Genomic DNA, 20494 nt, shown 5'->3' on the forward strand with positions numbered 1-20494 from the left:
TATTGTTTCTGTAATAACTATTCTTTTTAAAGTGCTTTATTCGGTGCAGTGTTTGGATCAACACCAAGATATTTACATGTTTATGAGCAACCAGACCTTTTTTTAGATTCTGGTCCAAGCATTGAGACAAAAGCTCTAAAGAGCAGAAAGGCTGGCAAAAAGCACACTGCATACTTCCATCTGAAATTGGGGATTAGTGCTGGAGTGCTGAGACTGAACCGCTCATGATCTGCCTTAAATATATCCCCTGAACATCTGCTCAATGGATAAAAAATACATGCACTCTTTTAAGCATGTTTTTCAATTTCAGAATAAAAAAAGAATAACAAAATAAGCCCATTACAAAAATAAGTGCATATATACTGTGTTTGTTGTAATCAAGCTCCTAGCTAAATTTTCTAGTTTTAAAATAAGATATAAAAGAGCACTGGGTGGGTGGTAGGTGTGTGTTTTGTCAAGGTGAGATATTAAGTGAGATGTGATGCTGTGATTGTGAGGTTGCAGGACATGTGCCTCTCATGAAGCTACATTTGTTTGTCCTTTCTGCTTCGACAGCTCACAGTGAAGATCTGAAACCCCACAGAGAACAACACACCTCTCTCACACACACTAAGCACAATGACCTGCTCAATGTCACTCAGTATGTCTGCATACATAATGTTCTTTGACTGAGAGTGAAAATATGAAAACAAACAAATATGAAACAACCTCCCATTTACTACAAAAACAGAAACATGCATCCATATTTTATTTTCTTTGTGAATCAGCAGTTCTCTCTGGGTGTTGTTTTTGCTTAGTGTCATGGTTGACTGACTGAATTTAATTGCCTTTCCTGAGTAGATGTGTGTAATTGCATTAGTATCAGAAAGTAAGCTAGAAAAGCACATGCTTTACTATTGGGACGTACTGTACAGAACAAAAAAGAGACTCCATGTTCTAGACAGTATATACTTTTTTATAATGAGGAAACAAAGACTTATGTTGAATACATTTCCCCTTCTCAGATAAATCATATTGTGTATCAGACATCAGCAGTGATGTAGTGTCTTGTTACGTTGGGTTATTTGTTACCATAGTTGGTTACCACAATATAGTCCATTCTTTCCTTGGATTGTTTGCTGTGAAATGTTCAGCAATTATAGAGACATTGAATTGTTGTTATGTCACATTGGTTAACTTCACTAAATGTGGCTGAACTTCATTGCATGGGATCTCCTTATCCTTTAAGAAAATGCGAAATGTCCCAATTTTAACCCTGACTGCCTTAGAAGGTACACTGTAAAAAGTTTTCACCAGTTTCAACTTAAAAACTTAAGTTTAGCAGCTGCATTACATTTTTAAGTTAAATTAACTTAAAAGTACAAGTAATTTTAACTAATTTTATTGTCGTGAGTTGAAATGAATAGTAGTTTTAAGTTGATTTAACTTAAAATTTTAAGGCAGCTGCTGAACTTACATTTTTGAGTTGAAACTGGTAAAAACTTTTTAAAGTTTAAAGTTTTCCTAAAAATTGTTGTGCACCAGTTGGTGCTCAAAAAGCAACCAACTTCAGGTTGTTATAAGGCTTTTAAGCAATCATGAGTAGCTGTTCTTCAGGAGCATCTTCAGTATTCTCAACATTCACATAACCAAAAGAATCAATTAGGCCATTGCAGCCATTATAACATGCCACTTTTGCTAATAATCATTATATTTTGTTCTGTTTTATCTTTGTTTTGATTGGGTGCAATGCAAACCAGTTGCATCCTCAGTCTAACAGACAAATGTGCAGGTGATTATGCCAATTTAGCTAATACCTTACAAGCTTTTCAGCAAATCATGTATGCCGTTTCTTTGCGAACATTGCCCTGTTGAAAAAAAACAGCATATGCTGGTTAGGTAGATTTTGATGCTGGTTTAAGCTGGTCCTTTGCTGGTTTATGCTGGTCCTTAGATGGTTTATGCTGGTCCTTTTGCTGGTTTATGCTGGTCCTTTGCTGGTTTATACTGGTCTTTTGTTGGTTTATGCTGGTCCTTTGCTGGTTTATGCTGGTCCTTAGATGGTTTATGCTGGTCCTTTGCTGGTTTATGCTGGTCCTTAGATGGTTTATGCTGGTCCTTTTGCTGGTTTATGCTGGTCCTTTGCTGGTTTATACTGGTCTTTTGTTGGTTTATGCTGGTCCTTTGCTGGTTTATGCTGGTCCTTAGATGGTTTATGCTGGTCCTTTGCTGGTTTATGCTGGTCCTTAGATGGTTTATGCTGGTCCTTTTGCTGGTTTATGCTGGTCCTTTGCTGGTTTATACTGGTCTTTTGTTGGTTTATGCTGGTCCTTTGCTGGTTTATGCTGGTCCTTTGCTGGTTTATGCTGGTCCTTAGATGGTTTATGCTGGTCCTTTGCTGGTTTATGCTGGTCCTTTTGTTGGTTTATGCCGGTCCTTTTGTTGGTTTATGCTGGTCTTTTGTTGGTTTATGCTGGTCCTTTTGTTGGTTTATGCTGGTCCTTTGCTGGTTTATGCTGGTCCTTTTCACCAGGATGCTCACCTATTTCATATTCACAGAATGACCTGCATTTTATGCATGTTTAAGAGTCCTAAAAGCAGCATAAAATCAATCCCATTTAGGATCCATAACAGGTTCAGACTGCAGCATTTATCAGAAATGAGCATTAAACATTTATCAGAAATGAGTTTCATGCTAATGCCCAAATGTCCAAAACAGAGTCAATATAGTTTAGTTAAATCTTGCTCAACATCTGTAATCTTTCTTTCCCAGTTCTGTCAGTTCATCTTGTGCTAACGACTTTAAAGTCTGTGAAAAGGAAAGCTATTACCAGAAGTGTAGTTGGTGTGAAGAACAGGAAGACATGCTGTAATTTGCACTCCATAGACTTCTAAAACAGCAGCGCCTACTTTCACTACATATACCTTAGCGCTTAGCTGCCAGTTTTTCTCTCTTTCTAGGCCAGTTAGATGAGATACGATCTAGATGTGGTCTCTGAAGGTCTCCTGTGTAGGTCAGGATGGTCTAAAACCATCCATTAGACCAGTAAGTTCATGCACATGTGATTAATTTTTTTGAGATTTGAGTTACTTTTAACAGATTACTTATCTTTTCAGTGTATGTTACTTTTATAATAGTGAAGCCATTAACAGAAACTGATAATTACTAAGGTGTATTTTAAGGATACAGTGCTTCTTATGACCCGTCTCCACAGTATGATCATCAGTTTGTCCTTCTGCACAGCCCAGGTGCGACTAATTATTTTGAAGATGTTGGAAACAAAAGGGTTTTCCTCACACCATCTGTCCCATAATCCCAGTGGTGTGCATGCTGTGGCTGTGGAAGGAGAGTAATTAACTGATCGTATGACTAAAAACACAGACTTTTCCCCACCTGCTTTGCGTTCAACCTGCAGGAGCAAGATATGACCTCACACACTTCCTATATGTTGCTTTCATCATTTCTGTTCAGACTTAACATTATTACTGCTCAAGTTGAGTATCACTGTATTGTATTTGACCACACTTTTGGACACTGTTGGACAATAAAAAAGGGGAAAAAATCTTTTAGACATATACTGAAAACCACACAAAGAAATGAGACTTATCACTCAAGAGACAGTAGTCAATCTGCTTCTGCTTTTGCTATTCCTCCCTCTGATCTATTTTGTGGCCAGTTTGTTCGTTACTTACTACAAAATAGTCAGAAGTCAGGATCTCAGTCAGAATTGTGAGATGTAAACTCGCAACTGTGAGAAAAAAGTATTTTTTCTTAATTTTGCAAAACTGTATGAAAAAAAAAATTTCTCACAAAAGTATTGTGTTCTATCTAGAAAGTGTTTGCTCACAAAAATGAGCAAATTGTGAGCAAACACAAAGTTTATAAACTCATAATAAGTCAGAATTGCTGGTTAAAATTCACAATTTTGACTTTTTTTCTCACAAATGCACCTTTGTATCTCACAATTCTGACTTCTTTTCAGGAAATTCTGGCTTTTTTCCCAGAATTGCGTGATAAAAAAAACTCTGACTTCTGACTTTTTTTCTCCGATTTGGGTGATATAAACTTGCAATTGCGAGATATAAACTCAGACTTTTTTTTTTCTCAGAAATTGATGATATAAACTGGCAATTGTGAGAAATAATTTTCCTCACAAATGCAAGTTTGTATCTCACAATTCTGTTTTCTCGCAATTGCGAGTTTGTATCTCACAAATCTGACTTTTTTCCTCACAAATGCAAGTTTATATCTCACAATTCAGTTTTCTCGCAATTCTGACCTTTTTTTCTCTGAATTGGGAGATATAAACAATTGTGAGAAATAAAGTCAGAATTGCAATATAAACTGATAATTTGGACATTTTTTCTCTAAAATGAATGATATAAACTCGCAATTGCGAAAAAAAAATTGCATTTACTGGTACTTTTACTTTCAATGCTTAGTTACAAATAGTATTTTTTAATCTTAAATGTACTTAAGTACAATAAATATCACGTACTTTAAGACTTTTACTGAAGTAATATTCTAAATAGTGACTTCAACTTCTACCAAAGTCGTTTTCTGGTAAGATATCTGTACTTAAGTATGGCTTTCAGGTACTTTATACACCACTGATTAAGACAATGTCTTAAGTACGAGCTGATAGCCTAAGGGTAATCAGTCTTATTTTGAATTCAACTTCAATGCTTTTATGTAACTGAATTAAACAAATTATGACCAGTTTTAAAGAAAAAAGTTAGATGACTAACTTGTAAGACTAGTATAAACCTTTTATGCAACTGGCCCCTGGTCAATTTGTCATTTTACATGAATTAGATTAATATTATGCTGTAATTATTGGTCTAATGTTTATAAATGGCAGGTCAAATGGTTTAATAGCTATTGCCGCCCTCAACAGAAGACAATATTATCTGCTCTTTCATGAGACAAAAACAGATTATCATTTTAATTAGTGTTACATCCTCATGTTCAGCACTGAAGTTGCCTAACAAAACATGTGTGACACTACATCTAACTAAGAAGGAATGAAGATTTCCATCCATTTCCATTTTATTTATATAGCACATTACAACAGCCACCAGGCTGACCAAAGTGCTTTACAGAAGAACAAGAATATGTAACATACACAGAACACAGACCAGACAAGAAGTAAAAACTACCCACTTAAGAAAAGAAAAAAGAATTAGCGTAAAACAATAGTCAATACACTAAGGAAAACAAATACGTTTTTAGCAAGGACTTAAAGACAGACAGAGAAGGTGCCGTTCTAATCTCTAAAGGCAGGAAATTCCGAAAATGCATGCTGCCCTCTACGCTTAAGCCTAACGTAAGCCTAAAATAATACTAATTTGTCATGATAGATGGCTGAAATGTGTTCAAAATGTTTGACTGTCTGTAAATGTATAGTCAATAACTTTATATTAACTTGTGCTTTAAAAAGTTCTTCACTGCGAACCCATAGAAGAACCATTTTTGTTCCACAAAGAACCATTCAGTCAAAGATTCTTTAAAGAACCATCTCTTTCTTACCTTTTTATGATCTGAAGAATCTTCTTTCACCACAAAGAGCCTTTTGTGAAACAGAAAGGTTCTTCAGATCTTAAAGGATCTTTATGGAACCATTTAGACAAAACAGGTTCTTCTATGGCATCATGAAGCACAGTTTTAGTTTTAAGAGTGTATAGTCAATAACTTAATATTAACTTAATGTTTTTGCCTGCAGTGCATTCCCTTAAACTGAATTAAATACATTTTTTAAATATTGTTTTTTCATGCACCTGTCAAGTTTGAGATTTTGGGCTTTTGCTGTTTCATGAAGTGTTTTTTCAGACTAGTGGAAGGAAAACACCCAAAAGACACTGTTAAGTGTTTCTGTTATAGCACTTTATCTATTTTTGTCAATAGATTTCAATTACAATACATATTTTTAAAGGCCGTTTTCTCAAAATGAGTTTTTTTCTCATACACTGAGCCATAAATCTCCACTTCAGTAACACTTACACACACCAAACTTTACATTTTTATTCCTGTCTATATTTTGAAAGTTTTTACAGAGGGATTTGTTCATATATAAATTGCTTGATTTTAATCCCCCCAAAATGTTTTTTTTTTACCCTTTTCACCTGCAGTGTCTCGCCTTAAACGACTGATTTATTTTATATAAAGCATTTCTACATTGTCTACCCCATGCCAACAGCACAACAACGTTGTAATTAGTAATGTTCCTAATGATTTTCATGAAGTGTTTGAGGGCGTCTATAAATTTATCCTGTGGATTATTATGGTCTTTAGAGCAAATCAGCCTCTTTCCAAGAAGGCACCTTAGTCATGCATACATAGATAAGGAGTTTTGCTAAACATTAACTAGTGAAGTGACCTCACCTTTCAAAAATGTGGAGTTTGTTGAGAAACCAGAGACTAAAATTATATGCAAATGAAGTTTAAACTGAGAAACAGCTGTAAACATAACATCTATAAACATAATCAGCTGAGGTGTGTTTAACAGTCGTCTGAGTTCATCAGCTTCTTGTTTAAGAACTTCCACCCAAGTTTAACGTTTCTAGGATATGCTGACGATGGAAGCGTAAAACCTTTACTGCGCTTAATAGTAAATTGTCTATACAGGTCCAACAGAACAGGAAACACTTCCACTCCCATTCACGCCGCACAAAAATGTCTTGGCATTTTGCACAGCCCGAAGGTGTGCTCTTTACACACATTACACAAGACCGCTATGAAACACACATTGGTTTCCTGCCGGTTCTCTTGAGTGAGACGTCAAACACATGGTTGCTGTGGTTACAGATAAACAGACATCTCATCGCATTACTGCGGCCATTGACTGGGCATGTGCGAAATGAATCAGGTGAACGCTGAAAGAGGCAAGGATGTTTGATATGGCCTGCTGTACACAGACCGCAGCACACTTTCTGAGCTGTTGAAACCTGCCACACCAGAGCTAACATTTGAAGAACAACATCAGCTTTAGTTTTACCATTCTAGGATTTCTCTGTTATTTGAGCAATAGTGCATTATGTATGAAATAGAGCTCTGCTGTATTTTAGCATCTGGGTTCTTTCCACTGGTGTATAAAGTACCTGAAAGCCATACTTAAGTAAAAGTACAGATATCTCACCAGAAAACGACTTTGGTAGAAGTTGAAGTCACCATTTAGTATATTATAAGAGTAAATGTGTTAAATGTGATATTTATTGTACTTATCTTAAATGTACTTAAGTATTGAAAGTAAAAGTTGCTATTTTTTTTTTTTTTTTTTTTTTTTTGCTATTGCGAGTTTATATCACTCATTTCATAGAAAAAATGTTCGAATTATCAGTTGCAATTCTGACTTTATTTCTCACTTTTGTGAGTTTATATCACCCAATTCAGAGAAAAAAGACAGAATTGCGAGATACAAACTTGCATTTGTGAGGAAAAAAGTCAGATTTGTGAGATACAAACTCGCAATTGTGAGAAAACAGAATTGCGAGATACAAACTTGCATTAGTGAGGAAAATTATTTCTCACAATTGTGAGTTTATATAATCGACTTCTGAGAAAAAAAAGGCAGAATTCTTAGTTTCTATCTCACAATTCTGACTTTATTTCTCACAGTTGCAAGTTTATATCACCTAATTCGGATAAAAAAATGTCAGAATTGAGTTTTTTATCATGCAATTCTGGGAAAAAAGACAGAATTTCCTGAAAAGAACTCAGAATTATGAGACACAAACTCACATTTGCAAGAAAAAAAAAGTCTGAGTTGTGAATTTTATCTGGCAATTCTGACTTTTTATCTTAGAAAAGTCTGAATTGCAAGATAAAATTCACAATTCTGACTTATTATGAGTTTATAAACTTTGTGTTTGAATATAAATAGATTAAATAAAGAGGTGAAAGAAAGAAAACTAAATTTCAATGCCAATTTTTTTAAAGGGAAAGGCAATATTTTTGTGAGCAAACACTTTCTAGATAGAACGCAATACTTGTGTAAGATTATTTTTTTCATACAGTTTTGCAAAATTAAGAAAAAAAAAGTTTTTCTCACAGTTTTTCTGACAATTCTTCTGACTGTTTTGAGTAAGTACCGAATATGCTTCGGGAAATGTATCAGAGTAAAAGTAGGCTGGAAAATAAAAACTCAAGTAAAGTACAGATACTCCCAAAAAATACTTAAGTACTTTAATGAAGTATTATTACTTTGTCACATTACACCACTGGTTCTTTCTAAAACCCGAAAGTAACATTTCACCCAAAAGTGAAAACTCATTCTAAACCTGACTTTTTTTTTTCCGTCATACAGAAAGGGGCACATTTTGAATAATGTCCTTGTTGTTCTTTTCCATAACAATACAATGTAATGCTTGAAAGCTTAGGGCATTAGCTTTTATGGTGCTTCTTTCTAAAGCTTGAATGCTTCAGTCTCTATTTATTGTAATTGCAATAAGAAGACAGAGACCAGTAGCCTCTCTGTGTTTCATGGGTGTTTAAATATTGAGTTTATGTCTTCGGCATAACATGTAATTTTGTGTGCAGCTTTATCTGACCTGATTCTAGGACTTTAAGGAAACAGCAGTGTTGTACATTCCAGATGTTGTATCACATAACCTTTAAAGCATTGTTGGAAAGATCAGTTCTTAAAGATGTCAGACAGCCTGTGCCTTGAACACACAGCACTCACTGAGTCACTGATAAACCTGCAGCATGATTCAGCAGTCTGTTCACATCGGGAACACTGTCAAATTAAACCCCATCTGAAAGAACAAAGTATACTTTAATATATCTCTACCTACTCAGATGGATTTTTCTCCCTGTGTGTTTGAGTAAAGGACATTGCTGGCCCGCCCTCATATGCAGCACAGGAAAATGCTGGTCCAGCAGTTGTGTTAGGAGAGGTGGCACGTTTGCACTGCAGCATGATGCAGTGCCTGTGCAGATCCGGCGTCTTTGGTTTCTTCCCACCAGCAAAAAAAATGAAATGGAACCAAATCGATCCAGCAGTGCCCCTTCAAAGTGCTCACGCAGAGTAAGAGACCCTGAGCGCTGCTGCATTGCAGTGGATGCGCTGCAGTGGCCCACACAGCTATTTTTAGGGAGAATTTATTTTAAGACTCACTGCGTCTTGCAGGTATTCTCACAGATAGTAACTCCACTTTGTGGGACTAAGCCTGCAAACTTTGCATTGACATTAAATACTATTTCAAGCTTGGTTTTATCAGTTATCATACATTATTATTCATACTGCTTTCATGAGCACGTAATAATTAGGAGGCACATGGCATATTTGAGAAATTCAGATGCAAAAAATTCTTAGTCGATCTGACATTTTTTTCTTTCAATTGAGCATTTGGTAACACTTTAAAATAGGGAACACTTATTCACTATTAACCCTCAATAAATTCCTAATTTGCTGCTTATTAATAGTTAGTAAGGTAGTTGTTAAGTTTAGGTATTGGCTAGGATTAGGGATGTAGAATCAGGTCATGTAGAATAAGGTATTAATATGTGCTTAATTCATACTAATAAATGGCTAATATTCTAGTAATATACATGCTAATAAGCAACTAATTAAGAGACCGTAAAAGCATTTTTATCAGGCTTCGATGAAAAAAAAAACATTGGACATTTTTTAAAATAAGGTATATCAATAACTGACTTATAACCTGAAAAGTCCAGGTTATATTCACAGAAAGTGAAAAGATATAGATATATAGATATAAGATATAGACCAATTCAGTGTTTGCAAACAGTGATGATGTATTTTTGTGGGCAGAGCTTTTCTGGTTGCAGAAAATGATTAGTATTCAAGTAGCGGTCTATGGAGCCATGAAATAAAATAATTAAGAAAAGAACGTTTGAGCTTATATTTCAAAATTCTGACTTTATTCCTGAAATTCCAAGATTAAATCTCACAATTCTGATAAGAAAAAAACAACTCGTCATTCTCTCTTTTTCCTCGGTTCTGGCCTTTTTCGTCTGAGAATTGACAAACTCATGATTGTTGAGTTAAATCGAGTTATAAAGTCCGAACTACACTCTTAAAAATAAAAGAAGCACCTTTATTTTTAAGAGTGTAGAAGATATAAACTTGCATTTGCGAGAAAAAAGTCAGAATTGTGAGATAAAATAAATAAATGTTATGTAAAATGTTAATAGTAATAGGTTTAAAATAATATTATGTCATGCTGTAACTGTAGGGCAATGCATCCCCTTACAAACAGCATTATGTGAATATTATGTAGACATATTGTTTAATATGCACCTATCATGTTTGAGATTTTGGGCTTTTTGGTTTTTCATAAAGTATTTTTTCAGACTATTGGAGAGAAAACATCCAAAAGACACTGTTAAGTGTTTCTCTTATAGCACTTTATCTATTTGTGTCAAGAGATTTCAATTACAATGCATATTTTTAAAGGCCATTTTCTCAAAATGAGTTTTTTCTCCTACACCGAGCCATAAATCTCCACTTCAGTAGCTCTTACAAACTTTACATTTTTATTCCTGTCTATATCCTGAAGGTTTTTACAGAGGGATTTGTTCATATGCATGATTTTATATGACATTTTATTATAAAAAGATATAGTGTTTCCTGGCTGTTCTTAGTTTTTTCTGAATCATAGCATGACGAAATGAGATTCCCAAAGTCCTCTCTTTAAAAACGTTTGACTCTAATATGTCAAAAAAATGAAACAAGAATTTTGAAACTGGCTTCATCCAGTGTTTAGATTTTTGTACTAGAAATGTATGCAAATTAGTGCATATTTCATTAAATAATGTCTCATTTGCATATTTAAACCTAACATTTTAGAAAACTTAAGTAAGTGATAACTATTAGTTAATTTTTTTTTACCAGTTTCTCGCCTTAAACATCTGTGTTTAACTTTAAATGCCGTCTTTGATGACAGTATTCTATAAAAATGATGAAATTTTTTTTTTTTTTTTTTTTTTTTTATTCCATGAATTTTACCTGTTTCACTTGACTTGTTACCAGTGTTTTTCTGCCACCAACACAACTGCAAGTGACATAGCTATGATGTCTACTACGAATTGGTCTATACACTTGACCAATTGACCATTAATGTTAGTTTTAAACTAATATCTTGATGTTGTCCACGGAAAGTCCATGTTACTGTATGTGTCAGCTTCCTATTATCAGCTGAATCCTTAACCACCACCATATCTACAGTCACCACTCAAGTAAACCTTAGGAATTTTCCTGGTAATTTCCTTCTTCATGAGCAGGTCAGTGTTCATTAACATGTAAAAAGACCCAAGTACAAGCATGAAGGTTACACAGCAATCCAATTTTCCCTCTTCTTCTTTGCTCATCACTCATGTTTATTTGTGGCGTCTTCGCTGTTTGCCGCCAGACTTTGGCTGCATTGAGATGTGCTCATACGTGAGTGGAATGAATTGGCTCATGTCTCTCACCTTGAAAAGACTCAAATGTACTCCTGCTGTTTTGCTGACAATCCCACTTTCTCGAGATGCCCGTCAATGCGGGCGTAGGATGCCAAAATGCCAATATCACATGAATGGCGTCTATTTAAAATCTACAGTCTTTTCATTTGCCTTTTTCTTTCAAGCGCTGACGGTCAGTCGTATGCAAATGCACGTCACTTTCCCGTCCTCAGACAACACTGAACGTTGTTGCGATGTGACGGATGATAAAATGTGCCTGATCACTAATGCTGCAGGTTTAATGGGAGTGAAAAACGGCAATTAGATTAACGGGACAAAAGCAATCTGTTACGCTGTCAATTATTCATGCAGCGCTGGTTGTCTCAAACATCAGCAGTTCGGATGGTAAAGATTGAATTACATTGAGCTCAAAGGCAGAATGTCTCCTGCTTCAGTGGTCACCTGATGGGGTCTGTGACCTACGAAACTAACTCGATTATCTGTCAGGATGAGGGCTGAGTTTTATTCTAATCTGCTCATCTTCATACCAGCAGCCTCCAAATATCCCCAACCTTCAGCGGCTCATGTCCTGTATCGACAGCCTAGAGGGGAAGTCAGGACGGCCGGATGTGGCCACGTGTTCCGGCCCGTAAATGAGAGTAACTCGATGTCAGAGGTGGTTAGCAAAGGCTGTCAATATTTCCTGGTGAAATCGGTTTGGTTCTAAAAGCAGAAAATTGAGCCATTAGTATGTGAAGTCATGAAGGAACTTCAGGAGGTTCTCGGTCAGTCACGCAGGAAATCACTGGAATTCACGGTTGGGTTGTCATCAGTCCTTTCCTAGTAATGGTGACAGATTCAGAAGGATTGCGGATGTGTGTGTCACAGAAGGCCTGATGTCCAGAACACGTGTGCTCTTTTTTTCCAAACGAAAGTACAATTAACATTTTTTTTAAATACTAAATGTGTAAACTGAATGTATGTTTTACTTTATTGCATGTTATTTGCAATTAAAAGAAATGTATTATAGTTTAAAATTTGTATCAAATGCCATTAGCTGAACTTTAGAATACTTTTTGACCCACTGAAGGATGACTTAAGAACATTTTTAAATGTAATTTCATAATTGCATTTGTTTTTCAAACATGAAAAATTCAGACAAATTCCTTTATATTGTGACATATATCTTAATTAAACTCCTTCCGCTTCTTGCATAGAGTGGGACTTGATTTTGTCTGTCAGGAATTGAATTGGATAGTGACAGTGAGTGACAGGTTGCTGGAGGTTATTGCTCCGCCTGCACAGTTATTGCAAGAGGGAGGGAAAGTTGTTTTGAATAAAGATTACAAGGGAATATGAATTTATTAGAAAAAAGCGATGTGCACAGATAAATCATCTATGAGAAACACTGCAGTATTACACAAACAAGTACTGAAAAAGAATTGTCCATTTTGACTTCAAAATGTGTATTTAAAGGAGAAGTTACTCACCCCCTTGTCATCCAAGATGTTCATGTCTTTCTTTCTTCAGTCGTAAAGAAATTATGTTTTTAAGCCTGCGAGATCTTCCAAAATGCAGTTTAAATGCAGCTATAAAAGAGCTCTAAATGATCCCAGCCAAGGAAGAAGGGTCTTATTTAAAAGTCGACTATATGTAGAGAAATCCTGAAAACATAATTTCTTTACGACTGAAGCAAGAAAGTCATGAACATCTTGGATGACAAGGGGGTGAGTAAATTATCTGTAATTTTTTTGTTCTGGAAGTGAACTTCTCTTTTAAGTGTGTTAAGAAACAGTCATGAAAGTATACTTCATAGATGATCTAAAAGTACAGTTTTGAAGTAGGCTACAAGTGCACATTCGATACAGTTAAGAGGGTCAGCCAGGTTGTGACGACTTTGATAATTCAATGCTGCATTGATGACGCATTAGAGAGCCAATGCCAGATGTGACGTGTGCGGTGAGGTTGTGAGCTGGTGTAGAGGTGCTCATTTAAAAATGTTGATGAGCAGGGACTTTGCAGACTAGAGGAAGTGCGCAGGAAGGCAGTAGATCCAAAGTGCTCAGGGAAACACTTTGTCGTCCCAGTGGTTGTCGGCTCACAGGAGTGATGCGCTTTCATATTTCCAGACATTATCGAAATGTTACAGGTACGGAGTGATATTATTTGATGCTTTTGAGTTTTTACCTGAGCTATTTTTTATTTTAAACTGTCACCTGCCTAGAAGTACAGCATTGGGGCTTGTGAGTTGCTATATTATAACAGAAACATAATTATTTGAATGTTGCTCGTTTGTTACTCTGTGTAGGCGTGCAATTAATTAGCTGTTTGGTTGAGAAATATTATATCTGTGCAGTGTGCACTCACATTCTTTTTTTAGTGAAATGCTGGCCTTCTCCTACTCTACTTATATTGAGCAGATATTTTGTGAAGGTCATTTGAATCAGACGCCCATGTCATGATGTCCAGCTCAGACCATTTTGAATGCTTGATCCTAGATTAGTGTTGTACCTTATTGTTGCGTAAAACTGTTCCTTACATGTTGTGTTGATTTGTGCAGCGGCCACCAGCACCACTCCCTCAGCAAAGACCTCCAGTCATGTGACGCGCTGCAGCGAGAGCGAGAGGAACTACTGCGTGAACGGCGGGGAATGCTTTACGCTGGAGGTCACACCCGGCAACATCAGACGCCTCTGCAGGTACAGCTGCGCATCCGCCTGTGTTTATGAAGTCATTTTAGCTGAGGTTACATTCTCAGGCAGTGGGGTTTCTTCCAAGGACGCAAGGGAGGCAATGCCTCCTCAAATAATGCAATGATAAAATATCCATAAAAATACAAAATAAAACATTGCAAATATTACAAAGTATGGCACTAAAATCATTCTTTTAAGAAAAGCTGTTGAAGTTGCAATGGGAGGCAGCATCTCTCTTGCCTCCTTTGAGCCCATTGGGTTTTAGCAGACTTTCTGAAAGCATGTGTAAAGGGTTTGGTGGGTGGTATTTGAGAACAAATGAGGAAAAGTCGTGTGAGTGTTATGCATAGTGCTATGACTGGCCTCTACATGTAAAAAATCCCACCTTAGAATGAATTGTTAATGGAAAGAAGACTTATTATAAAGTAAGTAAATAACGTGGATATCACCGCTTCATTATGTTAAAATAAAACTTGCAATGTGACCATCATGACACCTGCGGCATTTACCGAGCTTTGATGACTGATGATCTAAAAATAAGCTGACTGTTAAAAATAAAACAGGATTTATGAAACTGTATTGCCTGTTAAGTGTAGGTAATGTTTATATATTCATCCTGGAACAGTGAGGACTTTGCCTCCTCATTTCTGTGCACCATACTGCTAGCGAAGGTTTTCTGCGTGCATGACACTGACAGCACACTCAGGGGTATTAATGCTCTTACTGTCCAATTCGGTGAATAAGCAAAAACCCTAGTGCTGAAGTCAGGACTCTGTTCTCATCAGTTAATACTGCAGTCAAGAAGAGCTCTGTCTCTGTCTCTCTTTACTGTAAATGCTGTAGCAGACAGACGGCAGCTCTCCTCGGGGACTGTACATCTCTGAGCTTTACATTTCAGCCATCCATCAGTGTCCACGTGACCCTTCAGAAACACATGGAGTTTGGGGATGCACCTAATGTTTGGCAACCAAAATTATTTGGCTGAATAAGCAAAAAGGCTTAATCATTTTGAATAAATGATACCGAACAATAGATCAAATAGTGGCATGCAGTAATGCAGCAAACATGTGGGCAGTGTGGAAGCATTTAAAACTGTCCGAGAAAGATGCAAAAATCATTAAAAGCACCGACAGCGAGAGACGGTTTAGAACCGTATCGCATGTCTTCCATGAGAAGAGAAATTGTATGTATTCAGCTAAAATAAGTCAACAAAAAATCATAAATGTTAGCATTGTAATGTTACTGTTGTTCTGTAAAATAAAATAAAAAAGACAAAAATAATGATAACAATCATTAAACCGTTCTATTAATACATTTTTTTTCTTTCAATTTTGCTCAGCAAGGCTGCATTTATTTGTACATAAAAACCAAAAGAATATATGGCCAAAAAATATTATTTTACAAACTTAGTAATTTTAAGTTCACTTGTGCTTTGTTGGTAGGCTATAATGTCTACTAGAATGTTAAAAATGTTCAGTGTTAAGTAAATGTTTTTAAATGTTTTATTTTTTGAAAAGCAAGACAAAACTGTAAAATTTAATTAATGCAATGGAAAAAAGGCTAAATAAATGGGAGGAAAAAACAAGAAACAACATGTTAGTTAATCAGCCTTCGGCCCAGTGTTTAATTTTGTTCGGCTTCAGCCAAGAATATTCATTTCGGTGCATCCCTTAGTATCACTAGTAGTGATCTGATCAGACTAAAGTAAGTATTATTGTTTAGTGTGTGCAAGAGGTGTGCTGGTACTTTACTAAGTGATCACCAACACTGCAGACTAGATCATAAAATGGAAAAAAAAAATCAAGAAGTCCTTTTTCTGTCTGAGCAGAGAGTTTTTGGGAAATTCATGAAATCGAGTTACTATTGTGTAAAGGCACTAACATACTCAGTCTTTGTTCTTATTTTATCATTTGGGGTAAAAAGAACATCCTGATACCACCCACACTGCTGGGAGTTGCCTTAAGATAAATATGTAAATATATACAGTATATATTTATATATTTATTTATTATAAATAACACTTTGGTACGTTTTTGGTAAAGCAGGGTGGTAAAACAACAAAACATTAAATTGTTTCTGGTTTGCAACACCAGAGACTCGCTTATGTGCGAGGGACTTGACTTAAGATGAGTATGTAAATATTAGAGGTGGAACAGTACACAAAAACCTCTGGCAGGCGTTACAGATCCTTAAGAGCAAAAACCACTCGATTACAGAACAGTTTCTTCCCAGTTGCCATCAGGACTCTAAACTCATAAATGCACTAATATAGTGCTGCTATACAACATGAAATATACAAAACATACAATATTGTACAATATGTCAATTTTACACTTTATTTATCAGGACCTCAAAAATTATGAATGGTCACTTTACTTAGATTACTTAGATCATGGAAAATTGTACTGTACAGTCTTATAGTCTTAGTTTCTGTGTTTATATGTTGCTTTTCTAACACCAGTCAGGAGCTCTTAATTTTGTTGTATGCAAATACAGTGACAGTAAAGTCATTTATTCATTCATTCAATTGACGCTTCAATACGTTTTTGGTAAAGCAGGGTGGAAAAAACTAAACATAAACTTTTAATTTTTATTAAATAGTGGTTTACTAAACCTATTGTGTCTTTGTCTTTAAATAAACTCAATTATGTGTAATTATAATCGAATATCTTTCTTAAGGATTTATTTTAACCTTAAGTTTTATTTAAAAAAATGAATAACCTTTCTCAGTTAATGATGTAACCTACATAGGCAGTCATATTGCTTCTACATTACTGTAATATTAGATTAATTAACCCAAACATTTAAATTCAATTGTTATTTATTTTTAGATAAAACACTCAAATAAAAATTTCTATGCAAGTTAGTAAATTGCACATAAGGAAGTTGTTACATTATCTTCTAAATCTAAAAAAAATTGTTCATACTCCAATCCCTGTTGCCCTGAGAACTATACTGGCATGCTACATCAACAAAAAATGTGTACCAAACTGAAAGACCAATGGTAACATTATTTATAGCCCCTGTTTAAAATACATTATAAGGGTATTTCTAAGGCATTATAATGAATGCATAATGCATTATAAAAAACGTATAATGTTACATCATCTCATGAATAATCATAACAACAATTATAATAGATTATAATACTTCAGTATTTGAGGTTATAACTTTTAAGATTATGATTTTTTAATAACACACAATGGTCGCCATATTAAATCTACTTCATTTATAATGGACTATATCATATTACATTTATTTTTTACATTATATTACTTTTTATAGTCTTAATCTATTGACTATAAGCAACTTTTCCAACTACATGTCAACTAAAGCTACTTAGAGTATTAGTAGACTTAGGTTAAAGTTAGGCTACAGTAGGTAGAAGGTTCACATACTTGCAAATTGACTTGTAATCAGTTTGTCTTTTGAGTAACCATCATATATTTAGCACACTACTAATATGTGCTAACTTTCAAGCTATCTATAGGGGACCATCAAAATAATCAAACTGATAATACAAGTGTGTCATATTACACATTCATCTGATCTGATACCTGATCTTATGGCTCTTTGAGAAATATTGTTATTATTACTTATAAGAGTCTTTGTATGCTTTAAATAAAGTGACGTGAGTAACATGGCAAGATATGAGACTTATAATACTATTAACTATGAGAAGGTAATCATACTCTTAGAAGCTACAACAAATAAGTAAAAATTATAATACATTAAAACTGTTCTTATGAATACTCATTAGATGATACAACATATTAACATAAGTTTTTTTTTTTTATATAATGCATTATGCATTTATTATAATGCCTTAAGAATACTCTTATAATGTATTATAAATACAGGCTTCATAGAAAGTGTAACTGAAAAATTTCAATATAAATGCATGTACTGTTACACCCCTAGTAAATATGTGCTGCACGTTTTCCTCTCAATAACAAAATAAACACTAAAGAAAAAAGATGGCGATGAGATCCAAAGAAGATTTCCACATCGAAGAGGATGGAGCCCCAGATCACACGTACCTATGAAGTAATCACTACGGATCGATGGTAGTGTGAAGGTGCTTACCAGCTGGGGCAAACTTTTCTTGAAAGTTTGATTTGAAAAGCCAAGTTTTGAACTTGATTCAAAATGAAATCATACCAATTCGATCTGCTATTTCATTTGAAGTATATGGAGGCCTTCACTCTCTACATTAAGAAAGGCAGCTGCCCCAGCTGTTAAACTCCTTTAAGAAGCGCAGCTGGAGCTCTACGGCTGTGTTTGTGTGTGTAGAGGAGGGTTTTGTGCGTTGTGTCATCAGAGAGCAGCCGGTCAGCTGGATGATCAAGACTGCAACAATTTTAGCCCTGGACCTTTATAGAGTAAAAATAAATAAAAATACTAACTAAAAAATAAGTGAAATGGTCATACATTAATGTAGCAGCACAAGTGAAAAGCCGCTGATTTAAGGGATTATTTCACTTTCCGAACAAAAATTTACAGGGAATGTACCTAACCCCTTTTCATCCAAGATGTTAATGTCTTTCTTTCTTCAGTCGTAAAGAAATTATGTTTTTTGAGGAAAACATTTCAGGATTTCTCTCCATATAATGGACTTCTATGGTGCCCCTGAGTTTGAACTTCCAAAATGCAGCTTCAAATGGCTCTTCAAACTCAGGGGCACCATAGAAATCCATTATATGGAGAGAAATCCCGAAAAGTTTTCCTCAAAAAACATAATTTCCTTACGACTGAAGAAAGAAAGACATGAACACCTTGGATGACAAGGGGGTGAGTACATTATCTGTAAATTTTGTTCTGAAAGTGAACTACTCCTTTAAGGGTGCTTTCACATCTGTAGATCGATTTCTCTGTTCCGAAACAGGGATTCAAATTATTACAATGTTGCATTTTATTCTTGGTGCAGTTCGCTTTCACATGGCAAAGTTTCTAAATAGACCAAACATGTCACACGTGAGTAAAATGTCCTCTCATTGGTCAAAGTTCCACCGGTTATTTTCCTGGATTCCGCTCTGCTGTCATCCGTCAGGATGCAACAACAACAGCTTTGAGGGCTTATTGTTGCTTTTTCTGTAGGTGTCGTTATATTAATTTATCATTTTGAGCAGGAATCCAGGATTCATCAGGAAAACATTTTTAAAGGGGTCATCAGATGCCCATTTTCCACAAGTTCATATGATTCTTTAGGGTCTTAATGAAAAGTCTACCATAGTCTTTGGTTAAAAATTCTCAACAACAGTGTAAAAAACACCCTTTTACCTTGTCAAAGTCAGTTCTGCAAAAAATCGACTCATTTTATTGAATGGTCCTTTAAATGCAAATGAGCTCTGCTCGCCCCGCCGCTCTCTGCCTGGGATGATGAGACGTAATGTTTACTTTAGCCAAGTTTAGCCGCATTTAGCAGCGAAACCTGCCAACAAGCACATTATTAAGAAAGACCATTTGCAAATATGCATAAAAAACCCTTCTTCTCACTTCTGCTGTGGGTGAAGCTGCATCAGGAATGATTCGCACAAACTAGACGCATATGTAGATCAGGATCGGCGCTTTCCTTTCAAAAACGAAAGTAATGTTAATCCTCTGCGTCTTCAGCGATGACGGGAGTAAATGACGACTGCTATGTTTACTATTACATCCAACAACAGAACAAATTAATCGCTCAATCAGAGACATTCTTGTCTTCCCATCAACTGTCGTGGGAGTGGCCTCTGTCTGTGTGTCATCACACCCACAAGAAGCTGAGAATGACCTGATTTTAAAAAGGGGATATTACTTTTAAAGATTAAAAAAATACCACTGGGTGGATTTTTATCATTGTAGGGTGGTTGTGTACACAAACTGCCAACACACATTAATGTTCAAATAACATGTAAAAGTTAGTTTTGCATCCGATGACCCCTTTAAAATGCGTCTACTACAAAGAGGTTCATTTTAAGAGGTATTAGCAAAACAACAAAGCTACTGGTTTTCACTGAACTGTAATTTCCCATTATACATTGTGATATAGCCTGGTTCATTGGTCCGTTGAATCGGATTGCTTTCTAACTGACCACCTCATTCGGGCGGACCGATTGTTTTGGCGTGGATCCGAGCATGATTGCCGTATTCACATATGCCCAAACTAAAGGGGGAAATGCACCAGGTTCCGAAACAAAGTGCCAGTTGTGAAAGCACCCTAAGTGACCATCGACCTGTGAGTGTGTTTGTACGGTGTTGTGTAATGTTGTGTTGTGCTGTGTTCATCCTCTTTCTAACCCAGGTGCCTTCCAGGATACACAGGGAACCGCTGTCAAACCACAGACCCTGTGAGAGTCGTAGACCCTAAACGTATGTGCAGTCAGTGAACATCCCCTTCACCCCCAAACACACACGCCATCGCCGCTGTTTCTGCGCTGCC

General features: G+C 35.8%; 1 protein-coding gene across 8 annotated transcripts in view; it reads left to right on the forward strand.

The window, feature by feature from the left end:
- Positions 1–20494, forward strand: part of nrg1 (neuregulin 1) — a 134113-nt gene that overhangs the window by 98738 nt on the left and 14881 nt on the right. For 5 of the 8 annotated variants that reach the window (XM_073829343.1, XM_073829344.1, XM_073829346.1 and 2 more), the window contains one exon: positions 13944–14082. In XM_073829343.1, coding sequence (XP_073685444.1) covers positions 13944–14082 — 139 coding nt within the window. Of the gene's footprint in view, positions 1–13943; positions 14083–20356; positions 20425–20494 lie in introns of all 8 variants that reach the window. The other 3 variants (XM_073829345.1, XM_073829350.1, XM_073829348.1) reach the window with 1 other exon arrangement.

This window comes from Garra rufa, chromosome 23 (genome assembly GCF_049309525.1).
Source record: "Garra rufa chromosome 23, GarRuf1.0, whole genome shotgun sequence".
Lineage (NCBI taxonomy): Eukaryota > Metazoa > Chordata > Actinopteri > Cypriniformes > Cyprinidae > Garra > Garra rufa.